Source organism: Trachurus trachurus, assembly GCF_905171665.1.
Source record: "Trachurus trachurus genome assembly, chromosome: 18".
Taxonomy (NCBI): domain Eukaryota; kingdom Metazoa; phylum Chordata; class Actinopteri; order Carangiformes; family Carangidae; genus Trachurus; species Trachurus trachurus.
Window position 1 is genome coordinate 23,657,606 of NC_139909.1, and position 17,286 is coordinate 23,674,891.

A 17,286-nucleotide genomic window follows, 5' to 3' on the forward strand; every position below is an offset into this window, starting at 1 on the left:
TCCTTTTCTAGAAAAAAAGGAGGGATTTTGGTGAAACCCAGCCATGTTTAGCTTGACTTTTCTCAGGAACAGAGGCACGTAGAAACAAACGGTTTGTGGCCACTTGAAGCATTAAGGTAAACCTTTCAATTGAGCCACAGTATGTGTTGGTGGCAATAATATAGAATACACTGTGGCTCTACATAAAAAGTCAAAAATGGTCTAAATTGCCGGTACACTTGACTAAAACTTTGGAAAGGAGCGCGGCACTCAATGAGTTAACCTGTAAAGCATTTTGTGTTGTATGTTATATGTATGAAAGTCAAGGCAATTTTATTTATATATATCAGTTTGTCTCAAAGGGCTTTACCGTACATAGCATCATAACAACATCCTCTGCTCTTAGACCCTCACATCCACTGGGGAAAAACTCCCAAGAAAACCCTTTTAACAGAGAAAAAACAGGTACTATATAAATACATAACGTTTGAAGTTTGGAAAAACCAATCACTCGATCAATTGCTTGGCCTAACAACTATAGAGAATCAGATAGTAATCGTCGTAATCTTGGATTTTTGTTGCAATTGCCTTCACAAGTATCAACACCCACTGAGCTTCCTGATCAATGCTGTTGTTCAGGTTTTACTCCTTTTTTACCGTCTATATTCTCATCAATAGGTGAGATCCCTCTAATTTGTTTGGTGGCCCATTTGTTGTGGCTTTACCCCGCAGAGGCCTCTCTTTATCTAACCCTGCATAATTAACATCAGGCCACTGAGTTCCTCCACCACAACAAAGACAACAAACTGAAGCAATTCACTGATTAACCAAGTAAATAGTCAGCGGATGATTAGATATGCTAATCTGATCATCAGTAGTTGCATCCCTGATTATATTTTGTTGCCTTTCTTCTTTCACAACAGTATGAATCTCCTCATCTAACCGTGCAAGGGAGTGGATAAGAGTTCCCGATACGTGGACGCTGTTCTGTGAAGCAGCGTTCAGCCTGTAGCTCCCTGTGTGATGAAGTGAAACTCACACTCACACTCCCCCTCCTCAGCAAAGTATCTGCTGTGATTTTCTATCTTGTAGGGGAAAACGATTTGAATCGTTTTTTCACCCTCCCTCTGCGTTGTACAGTGCGTTGTAAACACGCATTACCTCGCCGGCGAGACGTTAAGCTTTCAGGACGTTTTCCTTTTAAGCGTTGGACGCTGGAGAAACGGCGCGGCGATGCTGTAGTCTTTAACAGGCTCCTGACAGATCAGTCATTCTGCTTCCCCCCACCTTAGCGAGAGGTATTTAGCTGTCCGTTCCGTGCTACGCGCTCAGCATTCACTGTCGACTCCCCTCCCGGCAGCAGAAGGCGTATTGACTTGCTCTGAGCAACGCTGACAGCGTTATAGCCGAGCTGCTGCAGTGTACTTAATGATAACATTACCATCTATTGTTAAGAGGCAGGTCAAATAACACAACTGCATTGTATCACCTGCAGATTTGTGGGTCAAATTAAAGTGTTTAATGGTCCACACAGTCTGTGGTCTTGCTGTGACCCTGCCTGAGTGGCTGACGGAGTGGTCTGGGTCTGGGAGAGCAGGAGGCTGCAGGTTGGGGCCTTTTAAACATGATGTCAAACACTGCTCTGTGTGCAGCGGAGAAAAAAAAGAAAAAGAAAAAGCAAAACAGCTAAAAGGCTGATCTGCACCCAATTTGAATAATGTTTAGTCATGGAAAACATTTTCACAGTTGTTGTGCACCTCTTTGTGCTTGTCCGTAGTGATACAGAGTCGCACAGCCCTATAGCAAGACAGGCCACAGTAAACACGCTGGTCAAGAATAGAAAATAGGATTTTTTTTATTTTTGTATTTCTTTTGTATTGCATTGTCCTCCAGAGGAGTTTTTTTTGTTGGTGGTGCACATTTAGATGAGAAATACCAGGTGCAGGGGAAAGATGAGGTTTATACTGATGGTCTGCCACTGAATGACCTGTACTGCCCACACACACACACACACACACACACACACACACACACACACACACACACACACACACACACACACACACACACACACACACACACACACACACACACACACACACACACACATGCACCTACACACCTCTCTTTGCCTCCTGGGCCTGAGAAAAAAAAAGCATCCTCCTGATGATATGAATCATGGATGAGTGTGCATCTCTGTGTATGCGTGTGTGTGAATATGTGTGGTAGTGCTGTTGCAGAGATACAGTATACATATTTCTTTAAAGGGATATTTCAAAACAATGGCAAATTGGCCCATTGCCATAATCCCTATAGTCACAGCAGTAGATTTGTTACCTTTAATTGTCGGTGCAAGCTATTTTTAGATCAGCGGGGCAGAGACGCGAGCTGTGGAGGCATATGGTATTTCCGGGTTTCCCAGAGTTATCAAACTCATCAAATACACAATCCAACAACTCCAAAAATGCTCTCGTGGACAAGTTGTGACCTGCACATTCACCACGCTATGAGATAATAACGTATAATTATGTAACATTACGACACATGAAGCAAATACTCAGAACTACTTGGGCTTTTGAAATCCCTCGGCTGAGCAGCCGTGTCTGTAATGTGGTTCCGTTTATGTATTTGCCTCAAAAACAACTCTGTCTCGTAACATTCCATTATTATTTCATGAATGTGCAGGTCACAACTTGTCAACGAGAGCATTTTGGAGTTGTTGGATTGTGTATTTGATGAGTTTGATGGTGTAAACCCAGAAATACCATATGACTACATAGCATCAGCTGAGCAGCTCGCGTCTCTGCCCCGCCGATCTAAAAACAGCTTGCAACGACAACTAAAGGTGGTGAACCTACTGCTATGATTATAGGTATTATGGCAATGGGTGAATTTGCCAAAATTTTGAAATATCCCTTTAAATCTGCGTATAAGCGTTACAGTGTGTGCTCCATGCATGATGAATACCATATACCCACACACACACTCTCTCCCTCTCCTCTGGATATCTCCTATACAGCTCTGTTGCCATGCTCAGCTCTCAGTCTTCCCATCATCTCTCTCTCTCTGCTTCATCAATCACTGAAGATCTCCCACCGCTCATAGCGAAGCTGGACCAATTAGGTCTTCTAATTGAGCCAATTAGCAATTAAACACTCAGATGCACCCCCGAAATTCCAAAAGGTCCCTTCAGGCAAGCTTAGGCCTGCCAGGGATTTGGACTTGTACCAGGGATCCTGGCTTGCGTAGGCCCCCGCTGACCCCCTGAGCCTGCTCAGGCTAGCTCGCGGGCGAGGGGGGGAGGGGGCTCCTCCTTTGGACGTGTGTCCGTTAGATGTCCTCTTCCCTCAGAGACTCCAGGGTCAGTGAAGGAGCACCTCGTGTTGCTTTTACTGGAGGACTCTCTGGAGGGTCTGGGCTGAGACCAGAGAAGCTTCTCATTAACACCAGGGCCTGTTTCGTCTCCTCTTCCATTCTCACTTTTCATCTCTCAGTTTGTTCTCACTGGCCCTGACCCTTTTTTTTTTTTTTTTTTACTACCCACTCTCTCTTCATCCCTGGCTCTCTATCTGCCAGTTTCCAATTTCTATGTGTTTAGAAGGATGAAAATTTAATGGCAGATTCTGAGATGTGTGTGCATGCGTGTGTGTGTGGGTGGAGGGCTCACCATCACCCCTGTGTGTGCAGTGCAAAGAAAAAAAAACAGGCTGCGGCCCTCTAGACTCTCCATGGTTTAATTAGAGCACACATTGTGCTGTCCGCTTCTCTGTGAGAGGAAACACACCCAGACACACACATGGGTGCGTGGGCAGAACAACAAAGTCCAAACCGAGAGGAACAAAGGCAGGCACCAATACATTTAGGCCGAACACACTGTACCAAGAGGAGACAATGAGCAATTACAGACGCGGCGGACTCGCGCACAATTACCGCTCTCTGAACGACCACAAATCTGTTTTCACCACAGTTTGTGTCCCCCCCTACACACACACACACACGAGCTAGAATACATCCTTCCCTCAAAGAGCTTGTTGTACATAAGAAACTTTTATTATTACATGAATGAGTCCCCTTATGTGGATGTCTTACATCAGTGTGAGTGAGAGCGCTCGCCTGCTCATCAGCCTATAGACTCTAATTATCTGCCGCCTTGCCTGGAGACACTTCACTCCCATATACTTTCACATTCAACGGCTTTATTGGAAGTGGGAGAGAAGAAAAGGAGGGAAAAAAAACACAACAAAAACACAGCACCGCTTCAGTGGGTGCAGGCGATACAATAATATGGTTAATGATGACTTTAAATGGGACAATTTTGCACGCTGATGAAGCAAGAGAGAGCATGAAAGAGACGCAGAGGTAATGGTGAATTTTATAATAATCTGATATGGCTCTTTTTTTTCTTTTCTTTTTTTTTGTGTGTGTCTGTGCTTTACATTGTTCCTCGTCCTGCACCGTTACATAACAGCAGCCCAACAATGTTGTGACGCTCTAATCTCCTCCATGCCTCTTGCATTTCCGACTCCGGGGTCTGTTACATGAGGATTTGCACATTTGCACAGTAGATTACATGAATGACTGTACAGTGTGTGGGAACTCATTCATGTGTGGGTCAGTTAAGGCTTACAGTTGTGTGTGTGTTAGTGTGTGTTCTTTGTGCGCGGCGCTGGGGAGAGCCAGGAAGCGTCCCGGGCTGTTGTAATCTGCTTATTATTGACCTTGGACCTTTACTGGGCAGTGAAAGGCTCACCCTAATCTCCAGCCTCCAACTCTTCATCCACACTGTCTACTGTACTATCATCTCCAGAATCAGTTCCACTAACATAAATACAGAGGTTAGCAGCAGCAGCAGCAGCAGCAGTGGTGTAGTTGTTAGCTGCAGACCTGTGAAGTGGCGTGATGACATCAGCTGCTCCATATTGACCCTTTGCAGACACGTCACAATAATCACGTGATGCGAGAGGCGACGCTATGAAGGACAGCAGAAAGTGCTCAGTGATACTGTCCATAGACTGTATGGGTCCCGTCCAACAATGTGACTCGATCACTTCACACTACAACCTCACAGCATTAGCGCTTATTTAAAATAGAATATCTACTCATCCATTGCAATATTCTGTTTGATTTTTTGTTATTTGCTGTAGAATATCTCAGTTTTCTGTGTTTGCTTTTCCACTGCTAAGGAGCTAACGTCAAGTCAGAGCCGCACCCCCCATACAGCAGCTGCTCCTACAGTTAACGGACCTGGAAATTAAATCCTGGGATTTAATTCGTCCGGCTGAAAAGTAAAAGAAAACAAGAAGCCGTCTTCGTTGTAATCGCAGCGATCTGCCGGCGGCAATTTTTAATATGAGCGTTAGCTGTTGCTAGCCACAGCATGTAGCTCAGCTAAGGGCGCATGACGTCTGTCCGACTACCCATTTCTCCGACCATACATTTCTTTATTTTTGCGTCCATCAGTCCGACCTCCCACTTCTCCGACTTAAGTAGCCCTAACCCTTAACCTTACCCTAAACCTAACCTTAACACTGTAGAATGGGTAGTCGGAGAAATGAGCCGTTGGACTTTTGGGCAGTCGGACTGACGTATGCTCCCCCTCAGCTAGTTAGCTTCAACTGTGTTTTCATCGACTACACACTGTAGATAAAGTAACTTAAAGGTCCCATATTATGGAAAACAGTTTTTTTCTGGTCTCTACATACATAAACTGATCCTCCCTGAGCCTACCAACTCCTAGAATGAGGAAAGCAGACGATTCCTGCATCCACTCTGCAGCCCACCGACTGGTAAAACGGTGCTAAAACAGGCTGTTCAGACTCAGCTCCTGTGATGATGTCACGACGGGAGTGAGGCCGGCCCCTCAGTGCGATAAAACGGCTACCACGTCTATTTCTATGGCTGCAGTGCACAGCAAGAAACTCCTGAGCTAAATTGATGAACCAACCAACCGACCAATTTTAAGTCATAAAGTGGTAATAATCTTTGCCGTGTACAGTAACCATGTTACTTAAAGGTGCAGGCACAGAAACAGCTTGTTCTCAGTAGAGCTTATTTCAGCGACTTTTAGACAGCAGACATTCAGGACCACGGATCAGTTTGGGGCAATACATTTCGAATACAGTTTAGTTGGACGTCTGACAGCTGAGTGAAATTGAGTAAAAAGAGTATAATATGGGACCTTTAAAATGGTATCGATAAAGTCTCTGTATATCTTCGCACTGTTGCTCATGTAACCCCGCCGCCAACCGCCAACCCCTGGAGGAACCAGTTCTTAGCTCTAGCCCAGCAAGGAGTTGGTGCTTGGAACCAGTCTTAAGAACCAATAACCGGTTCTCAAGCAGCGGAAAAGCAAAGAACCGGTGCTAGTCAGGCTCTGGCTCCGAACCAGCACTGGAACCAGCTCAGTGGAAAAGGGGGAGGGGGAGGGGGAGGGGATGTCACAAAACTATAACGCGCTCCAATGAAATACATTGACATCCACTATTCTTTTGCCATCCATCATGGCGTCCGTATCGCACGCGAGTGGAACGTGACGTCACGTGCAAAGAGTCAATTAGCTCCCTGCAGAAGTGTGTGCATGTTCAGAGTCGGCCGGCAGGTTAAACACGGTCCACCAAGGGGAAGATTCCGTGCATGTCCCCCCGTGCAGGACACACCCCGACAAGTCCAATTCAGGCTTTCCATGCATAATAGAAAAGGAGAGTCATGTAGAAATGTGCAGTCAGCATGGAGTATACATGGGATTTCTGCAGGTTACATTATGCTGCAAAAAAAAAAAAGTCAAGTCATTAGTTTGGGTTGCTTTTCTACCTGCGTTCTATCTCCAAACATGTTGATCGCCACATGAAATGAAGACGTGATCTCCACAATGCCGCCTTTAGATTCAGTTTGTCGCTTCATCTCCGCTGCTTTCATTTCAGGAATTTTCTTTTTTTTCACTTGGCAACAGTTGAAGGGAAAACGGTGCGGTGACAACATTTAATGGAATATATTTCTGTTTCAGATAAGCTATAATCTCTCTCATCTTTCTCTCCCCCTCATCCCCTTCTCTCCCTTTTCTGTTTCTCTCTCCATGCATCATCGTCCATCTTTTAAATCTCTTCCCCTCCTCTCCTCTCCTCTCCCTTCTCCCTCTTTCTCTTTCTGTCTCCTCCTGCAGAGTTCAGTGGCTGTTGGAGGCGTCGATCAAATGATCCGGATGGGAGAGGACCGATAGGGATGGAACGCAACAGAGCCATGGCCGAGGAAGCGTTTCGGATCGCCGTTGCTCAGACTCAGCACTGACCTTGAACCCCTGGACCCAGAGGCCCAACCTCCTCCTCCTCTTCCTCCTCCTCCTCCGGCGCCCGTTAGGACCCTTCTGTCCCCCCCGGCAACTGCTTCGCCCTCCATCTCACCTTCGCTCAAACCCGCCAAAAAAAAAAAGGCTCCTTTTCATCTTTCAGGGTCTGCCTGCTTTTGTTGTTTTTAATCCCCTCTTATGCTTTACCTTCCACATTGTTGGCTCTAATCCACGTCCTCTTCTAAAAACACACGAGCACTTCAAAACAGAGCCGAAGCAGGTGGCTGAACTGTATGAATCCAGTCATGTTCCCCCTCACGCTAGCTCCAAGCAAACAGAGTGGGCGGGGTCTGTCGTCCAGAACGCCGCGCCCCCTCGCTCTTATGACGGACTGCTGCCTGATGGGCGCGCTGGGCCTCGCCCTGCTCTTCAGCCTGGCCTCCAGTCAGAAGATGGACCCTTCCAAACACCCCATAGTCACCACCAACTACGGCAAGCTCCGAGGCATCAAGAAGGACCTGAACAACGAGATCCTGGGCCCCGTGGAGCAGTACCTGGGCGTGCCCTACGCCACGGCGCCCATCGGCGACCGTCGCTTCCAGCCGCCGGAGGCCCCCGGCTCGTGGCAGGAGATCCGCAACGCCACCCAGTTCGCCCCCGTGTGCCCGCAGAACGTCCACGGCGTGCTGCCGGAGATCATGCTGCCCGTGTGGTTCACCGACAACCTGGACGTGGCGGCGGGTTACATCCAGAACCAGAGTGAGGACTGCCTCTACCTCAACGTCTACGTGCCCACGGAGGATGGTAAGTGGACAGAGTTGAACCGAGGGGACGGTGGGAGGGTGGGGGGATTTTTTTGAATGGGATCTTTAACTGTTTGCTAAGCCCCGCCCCCTGAGGCACTGGTGTTATTCCTGTCAAGCTCATGAACATGTTCACTTTAGACCACAGGGGCGACTACAACAATTTTTTAAGACAATGGGTCCTGGGATTCAGACAGAGGTGTTTCACAAAAAAACTTTCATGACTAACTTTTTAATGTACTGTTCTGATTTATATTAAAAGAAGGAGACTGAATGGGTCCTATGCACTTTAATATTTAATTTTAATTATTAATAATATAATAATAATTATTATTATTATAGTTATTAGTGTTACGCATTACTTTCCTCCAAAAATAACTGAGTTAGTAACTGACATTATAAAAGTAACTAATTACCAGGACCACCAGCAACTATAAAAGCATTTATTTTTTATGAAATGCCCCTAACCTCCAGTTAATCTGGAACTAACCAACTTTTTTTCCGACTAGTTGATGGACTAAAACAACGTGTATATAACGTACACTTAAAGCTACAGTTGGTAAGTTGACGAAAGTGAAAGTAAACTCCGCGACTTGGTCGGAAATTTCAAGACAATACTCCGTCATTTCTCTTTATGAACCTCTGCCAAGCGCCCCATACACACAGACACACACACACACGTGCAGGCACATGCACACAAAGTAGCCATAAACACACCCACAGAAGACGTATGCACCGGAGACTCCACAACGATCTCACCTCTCTCTCACCATGAAACACACTCTTCTTCTGTGTGTCTGTGTGTGTGGAGGTCTTGAAATTTCCGACCAAGTGGCAGACTTTACTTTCACTTTCATCAGCTTATTACGACGTGTAGGAGCTGCGATTGGCTGCTCCTCCTGCTCCCACTACCTGACTGGCGGAGAATCTTTGGTTGCGGTGGATTTTGGCAAATACGATCACAGGCTGTAGGTGGAGCCAGGGGAGTTGGATTCTGTCCTAAATTACCCATTTAATGTCCGACTATCAGAATATAGTGACAGTTCCAGCAACCAACTGAAGCTTTAAACGGATGTATTATTTTGTAACGGAATTTCTTGAGTCAAGTAACAGCGCATTTTACTGTCAGTAACGTTAACAGCGTTATAACGGGGAAACCAGTAACTTTTTTGATGACTCGTTACTGGAAAAAGTAGCGCCGTAAGGTTGTCTATTTATAACGCCGTTATTCCCATCACTGCAAAAGACTGAGGCTAAAGCTTCATTACCAGACGATAAAAGTAAAGAAACAACATCCTCATCCTGCGCTCCAAGTATGGCAATAAAAAAAATGTCAGACCAGGTCTACCATAACTCTATTTAACTGCTTAGCTCATACACTTATACACTCACACAGGCTTGAGAGACTCCAGAACACGCTCTTATATAATAATATCCGTGCAGGACCCTCCAGCTCCCACACCATGTGTCTAATAGCTTGTTAGTCAGATTTGCCATATTTTTTGCACTTTTGGAGAAGGAAGAGGGGGAAAAAAAAAGGAAAATCACCTCTCTAATGTTTTTTTAAATGATTGCAGCCCCGTGCTGTGGGCTTCAACATGCAGAGAAATTCAAATCACGACAGGCCTGCTCTGCTCAGTCACGGTTGCTAAGCCATGATTGGACAGTTGCTTGTTCAAGGGGAGGGGTTTAGTGAATAGTTAATTAGGATTTGAGCCAAAGGAATTGCACTTATACAAGTGAACATTTTCATTTTTTTCAAGGTTAATGCACTATTTTGACTTGCCATAAACAACTGTGCATATACCACTTGTAGATAGAGAGTACTGGCTTTAGGATGGGGTGTGTGAATTATCTGATGAAGGGTCAAAGAATTTTTCAATTACCCTTCCCATGGTTTTAGCCCCAGATCTCATTCAAGGTGTTAAAACGCAGGAGAACAAAGGGCAGGAGAGAAGCAGCTTCCAGGTGTTTTATGAGAAAAGGATTAGATGACATTTGACTTTTCTTACTTTTTCTTTCTTTTTTTACCTTCAAGAAGCTTCTTCTCCTACTCAGATCATACTGCGGACATTTTTGTCTGCCCCGGTGTGTGAGCAATAAAAGAGAAATATTCTCATTTTGTCAGCAGGTGTGATATGAAGAGTAAAGACTTCCATCACCTCCCACCCCCACCCCACCACCCCTCCCCCCCTCTCTCTCTCCTTGCCTAGGGTATTGTGAAGCGTGTTTCACATTTGTCTTTTCATTTCTATATCTCTACAAAGCCAACACCTCTCATACGGTCAGAGTCATGTTGGCAGGTTTCATATGCAGAATTTTTTTTTTTTTCTGGAGGTCTTCAGAAATCACAGAGGAAGATCACATCAGCAGCTTTAAACGGTGTGTGTGTGTGTGTGTACCTGTGTTGATCTATGTTTCTCCAGCTGTCTATCTGCACATCGGTGTATGTGTGTGTGTGTGTGCCAGTGCAGCACTGACTTCAGCTTGCACTCTAACACATTTCAGTCTCCCTTTCACCACTTTATTGCACTTTTTTCCCCGAGTCCCTCACAGCTCAGCCCCCTCCTTCCTTCCTTCCTCCCTTCCGCCCCCCCCCCCCCCCCCCCCCCCCCCCCCCCCCCTCTGCTCCCAACACTGCAGCCTCAGCCCTCAACACCCCATCATTGCCACTTATAGCTCCTGGGGCACATATAGAACACAATAGATCAGGTCTTGAGTCATTTCACACTGTCACACAGCTTGTTTTACTTCCCCCTTTTCCTGAGACGTACGACTTTGTGGAAATGCAAGTGCCATAACACAGAGATATATATACACACACACACTCCCACCCACCTGCGTACACACAGGGTGCATTGCCTACACACAGGTGCTATTACACCCAGCACTGTCAGCATAATGCACGTCTTTGAAGCTTCAACATTGTGAATACCTACAGTATGACGAGCATAAATGTCTTGATATATAGAAAAAAAAAGAAAAGGCAGGCAACATATGAACTCTTTTCATAGCCCATCTTTCATCATCACTGCTGGTGTATTTATGGTGGTCAAGTCAGGCATGACATTGCTCGCCTCAGCATTCCTCTGGCAGCCCCAGGGTTGCCTTTCTCTTTGCTCCTCCTTTTCTCTGCTTCTCCGGCTGCATTGATTTTGCTTTTCTTTTTTTGGAGCTGAGGAGAGGAGAAGAGTGGAATAAAGAGGAGGGCAAACAACAAGTAGACATGGGGTGAAGATATGAGAAAAGCAGAGGAGAGGAGACGAGAGAAAGAAGTGCAAGGAGCAGGGCCGTTGCTAGGAATTCTGGGGCCCCTGAAAGAATACTAAAGTGGGGCCCACTTTCTTTCTTAGACTGCGTATGTATTATCATTTTTTATTTAGCCTACTTTGTTTTGATGCTAATGCAGCATTACTATGAGTATTAGTCAGGGTCTTATGCAGAATAATTCAGTCATACAAAGATTAGACTGCTGGGGTTTTTTGTGGGCCCTACTGGGTGCTGGGCCCCTAGAATTATCATCACCTTTCTCCCCTATACAACGACGCTGGCAAGGAGAGAAAAGAACAGGTAAAAAGGGGTGGAAGAGGGAAGAATGGAGAGAAAGAAAAAGAGAGGAAAGGGAAGGAAATAAGGATTGAGAATTGGGAGAGAAGAGTAAATGAGAGGAATGGAGAGGAGAAGAGGAAAGGAAACAAGGAGAGATGAGAGCAGGGATGAGGAGAAAAGAGTAAAAAGGAAAAGAATGGAGAGGAGAGGAAACAAGGAGAGAGGGGATCAGGAAAGAGGCAAATTAAAACAGGAACAGAGGAGAGGAGAGGAAGAAAGGAGGAGAGATAACAAGCAGAGAGGAGAGGAGAAGAAAAAGCTTTTGGGCACGAGATCAAACACCAGCCATCACTGACTGTCCATTGGGACTATCAGCTCAACTCACTGTCACACATCACAAAGTTAAATATGCTCACTTCACCACACACACACACACACGCACACACACGGACAGAGAGAGACTCTCTTCCATTTTCTCTGTTGATTCCACTTTTCCACTTTTTACATTTACAACATGAACGCTGCATCTCTCAGAATCTCCCGAGGCCTTTTCCTTGTCTCCTTTTTTAGGGCGCCCTCAAGATAGAATCCTTAAAAATCTCCTCTAATTTTAAGTGGATTAAGGCTGTAGAATTACATCTTAATGCTGCCATCAGTGCAAATGGAAGAAAGTGGGACACTGGGCATGAATGCGTGTGTTTGTTCATAGATAAACAAATACGCTAACATTTGGTGGTTACTCATTGCTCCTTAATTAATACTTAAGCACTTACTAAGTTGGAAGGCGAGCCATGTGTTGTCATTATTCATTAAATCCACGGCACACATGCATATGCATGTTTCTGAATATGTAATAATTTAGGAACAAACCAAGAAATGCAACACAAGTAATCATCTTCTATCATCTCACTAATCATCTTACTAACTGATTAACAGAGGCTTAATCCAACATGCAAATGAGGATTTTCCTACTTTTAGATTTGACTTATCTCAGTATGTCAGTATTTCAGTGCCTGGAATAACATTTCTTTGCTTTGTGACTGCAACACAGCTCTCAACATATTAATGGTTTGTTATTGAAGTGCACCCTAAAATAGACCTTAAAAATGCAAATACTCGTTACACTCTACAAATTGTGACCTTCTCTCAGCCTCAAAAAACAAACATCAAAGTTAGCATCTAATTAAGATGCATAGTTACATTTCATTGTAAGGCGACCTCTGGTATGACAGGAGCAAAGGAGGAAGTCAGTTGATAATAATAGAGCCAAAAATTTCATGTTAGGAGGTGAAGGGTTGGGGTCGCTCTCTTTTATTCATGATTATTCTTTTTGTAACCATGACAACAAAGGTCCAGTATTGCAGCTGTTTGGGCCTCTATTTGAGGAGACACCTGTAGGAGTTGTATCAGAGGGATGAGACAAACAACCTTGGATTTGAGGACTTGCAGGTCTTCAAGGATTTTTATAATTATGAATCAGTAATAATGATGTATATTCCTGGATTTTTATTATTGATTATCAATAATTTTGATGTGAAGTGTTAACGATAAACCCATTTTGTACTCCTTACCCCTGTGGTAGTCCAAAAAAATTCAGGCCTTAGGACCCGGGGAACTGGTTTAGCCCTCCAGCAGGTTGCTCCCTCACCAAATACAGGGAGGGGAGGGGCTCCACCAGTTCCCCCGGAGATGACATCCCATAAATCATAGCGAGAGGTTTTCATCTAGCTCCTGCAGAGTCACGCTGGATCGATGGACCAGGGGGAAGGGAGGGAAGGACCGGCCTCTGCTGCCTCTGCTGCTGCTGCTGCTGCTGCTGCTGCTGCTGCTGCCTCAGGCCCCACAGACAAAGCACATGCTTCTCTCAGCAGTCAGCAGCTGTTAACACAGAGCAGAGCCTCATGGTAGTGGGCTGCAGAGGCTGGACGCGCTGTAAATGTTTACCCACATGCAGGAACTCGTATGGTTGTGCTTTTTGTGCAGCTGGGCAGAGAAACCACTGGTTTGATGTGAGCAGGGAGAGGTTTGACTACACTGAGGGCTGAGCATCGTAGCAGGACAGGGCTGTCGGCCATTTTTACAAAATGTATTTAATTTTTATTGTGCAATACAAGTGACAAACATAAAGACATGACAGCACAAGACAGGAAGGACCTAACACAGCAGCCAAAAAGTTAATTAATTGATTAAAAGAAAAAAACAAGAGAAGCTGAAAAAAAAAAAATCAGCAACCAAAGAGAATTAAATAATTTAAACAGAACAAAACATCTCTTTTTTTCCACTTCCTCCTTCATTCCCCCCTCCCTCAACTTTCTATTGATTATGTGAAGTTACATGCAAAACATATAGATAATGAAATGAAACAAAACATAGGGATCACCTGTATGTGTGTACTGTATGTGTATGTCTGTGAGTGTGTGTGTGAGAGAGAGAGTTTATTCAATTTGTCACCAAGGGAAATAGATTTTCCTTATTTTATCTTGATAGTTTATTGACAGAGAGCAGCACACCTGAGATTGAAGTTTTTCGATGTTTAAAAAAAAAATATATATATATATATATACAGGTAATACTCAGAAAATTAGAATATCGTGAAAAAGTTCATTCACTTCCCCATGATTGCGAACTGTACTGAACCAGACAGAGAGCTTTTAAAGGCTCAGGAACCCTTTGCAGGTGTTTTGGATTAATTGGCTGACAATTTGAGCTACAACATTGAACTTTTTCACGATATTCAAATTTTTTGAGATTCTGATTTTGGGGTTTTCATAAGCTGTAAGCCATAATAATCAAAATTCTAACAAATAAAAGCTTGAAATATCTTGCAATGCCTGTTATGAGTCTAAATAATATATTCATTTCACCTTTTAAGTTGAATTACTTAAATGAATGAACGTTTTCACGATATTCTAATTTTCTGAGTATTACCTGTATATATATATATTTGGCTGTAAACACTTTTTTACCTTCTCGCAAACATCTGAAACGTCCTAACAGGCTTACTGCTGTTGTCCTTCAAACACTTTTTCCTCAAACTTTGTAGAATCTGAACCAAACAGGCACACAAACTCCACAAAATCTCAGGTTGAGACTGACTCGGCCACTTCTAGAGGAACTACACTGGTGGTAGTCCAGGGTTTAACAGTCTAAGCTGTTACAAAGTGCCTTTTAAGATGCTGGTTCTACTCAATTAGTCCTGTTCTAGGAGGGTGTACATCGGTTTTGCTCGGAGATCCCTTGGGATTTGAACCGCTAACCTCAGCGTTGTCAGCACTGCGCTTCTCGGTGCTGAGCTGGAGGGGTGCGAGCCGGGGGCCTTATAAATTATTCCATCCAATACTTCATCTATCTCCATGCATCAAACTCAAACTCCCACATCTCCCCCCCCGTTCTGCAATATTTCAATTTTCTGAGGAGATTCGTCAAGAAGGGTTCAATACTAACACAATCCTGCACACACCGTGGCCGGGGGCTGCGCAGCGACATCGCCAGAGGGCTGGAGACGAATAAATAAATAAAAGTGATAAAAACAAATAGATAAATAATGGAAAGAAAGAGAGGTGCCAGCATGCAGCAGTGTAAATATGATATATACCGTTTCTGATGCCAGAGAAAACCTCGACTATTCTGCTCCATCTCTTTCTGTATGTCATCTCTCTTTCCTGCCACAGCTGATTCACTCTACGGAGCAAAAATGGGAGAAAAAAAAAGGATGATGGGGGGGAAAATAGATCACCATCTTTTCTGCAGGCACGATACACTACCCTGCAAATTAGCAATTTCTGCTACATACAGTATGGGTGCCTGTACTGTACTGTAGCTCCCTGGGGACTATCCGCTGTCTTTCTATCCCCTCTCACTCACACAGCCGTCAGAGCATACCCAAAAGTTTTCTTTGATGCTTGCCAGAAGCGAAGGAGACAAAACAGAGTCTGTGATAAAAAGACAACGACCCGGCGAGAAGCAGAAAAGTCAGATTTGAAGTTAGGCAACAAGGTGGTTGTCATTTTATGGGAGATGGAGGTCAGAGCGGGAATGCCCCATCGAGCCTGTAGTCCAGCCCTTACAAACCAAATCTGACAGTCCATCTTTGCCGCTGCGCCTCCTCTCATGTTTCACCTCGCCTCCTCTCCCTCTCCTCTGCTCAGTCCGCTCTGTCTTTCCATCCTGAGGCGCGCCGGAGCTGGCAGACACTGGTCAACGCCTTTTGTCTTACACAAGGTGAACAGACAATCTGATTATGGCTGCTTACGACTAGTTTTCTATTAAGGAATCTATTGATTTATCCCTTTTACACATGAGTCGGTTTATCTAAGATACTCATGTTCCTACAGAAAATCAAATGAGCCTTTTGTTTCAGTTCATTTTAATTTTGAAAAGCTGTTAAAGGGATAGTTCACCCAAAATTCAAATTACACTCATTATCTACTCACCCTCATGTCGACTAAGGGCTGGGAGAATTTTCAGAGTCCTCCGTGCCTTCTCGGAGTTACGGGGGGGTCCGCGTAGTAGTATTTGTCCACATAATGGTTGTGAATGGATACCACTTTTCTTTGTCCAAAAAGACACACCAAAAAACACCCAAATACTTCCATATTGCTCGTCTGTAATGTCCCTCTTGTATTGAAGCTCTGAAAATTCTCACAGCTCTATAGTTGACATGAGGGTGAGTAGATACCTCCATATTGCTCGTCTGTAATGTCCCTCTTGTATTGAAGCTCTGAAAATTCTCACAGCTCTATAGTTGACATGAGGGTGAGTAGATAATGAGTGAAATTTGAATTTTGGGTGAACTATCCCTTTAAAATTAAAGTTTAGATATTAAAGGGGCAAAACTGGCAACTCGGTGATGAAAATGATTCAAACCAGAGAGCATTTTCTTTCAGTGAATTGTGTAACTGTGGCTTCATGACAGTGTTTAGCAGCTACAAGGACAAAATACATTAAAATTCACTTCGTACTTCATGAGCTGACAACATTTGGCCTTTTCTGGCAGTGCATCATCCACAGTAGTACCTGTTTGTTTTGTCCTCAGGTGCTTGATCGTAGCACTACCGCTGCTGCAGTCCCTGCAAGTCTCAGGTCTTTGGAAATGATGACCCTGTCAGACATTTGTTAAAATAAGTGTTTTTATTCTATTTTTCCGAAGTTTCACATCCATGAATCACCGTGCACATATCTGGTTTGATTAACAGCCCCATTAGGTTTTGTTTTGTGTCCACCAACGGCTGTTCTCTAAAGCCAGAAACTATATTGGGACAAAAATAAAGAGGAAAATCAGGAAAATGTGCATTTATACATTCTATATTGGGTGAGTCAGAGCAGAGAGGGTTTTTATGGTGATCGGCAGGGTTAAACTGTAATGTCTGACATGTAACTGACTTGATGTTAAGCCAGGATAATCAGATTACATACACCCCTGGGAGCTGATGAAGCATCCTGGATGAGTGGCAAAAACATCTTCAAGACTAAAACAGCAAATCCAGCTGCCTTTGATGTAGTACCTCTAGATATACTCGTAGGTATTAATTTCTTGTTTGATTTTTTTTAATACATGAAATATAAAAAAAAATATTGTAGCGTTTTTATTTTTTCAATGTCGGTAAAGATGCCAAAACAGCTCCTCGGGGGTGACAAAACTCCATCTATGTCTAATATTTGCAAAGTTGTGGA

The 17,286-nt window shown here is 44.2% G+C and overlaps 1 protein-coding gene across 4 annotated transcripts in view; it reads left to right on the forward strand.

Annotated features, from left to right (window-relative positions):
• Positions 1-7,539: 7,539 nt before the first annotated feature.
• The window catches only part of nlgn2a (neuroligin 2a), a gene marked incomplete at both ends in the record, with an annotated part of 142,200 nt that continues 132,453 nt past the window's right edge, over positions 7,540-17,286 (forward strand). Inside the window, one exon of one of the 4 annotated variants that reach the window (XM_083993198.1) lies at positions 7,540-8,065. In XM_083993198.1, coding sequence (XP_083849324.1) covers positions 7,555-8,065 — 511 coding nt within the window. Of the gene's footprint in view, positions 8,104-17,286 lie in introns of all 4 variants that reach the window. The other 3 variants (XM_083993197.1, XM_083993200.1, XM_083993199.1) reach the window with 3 other exon arrangements.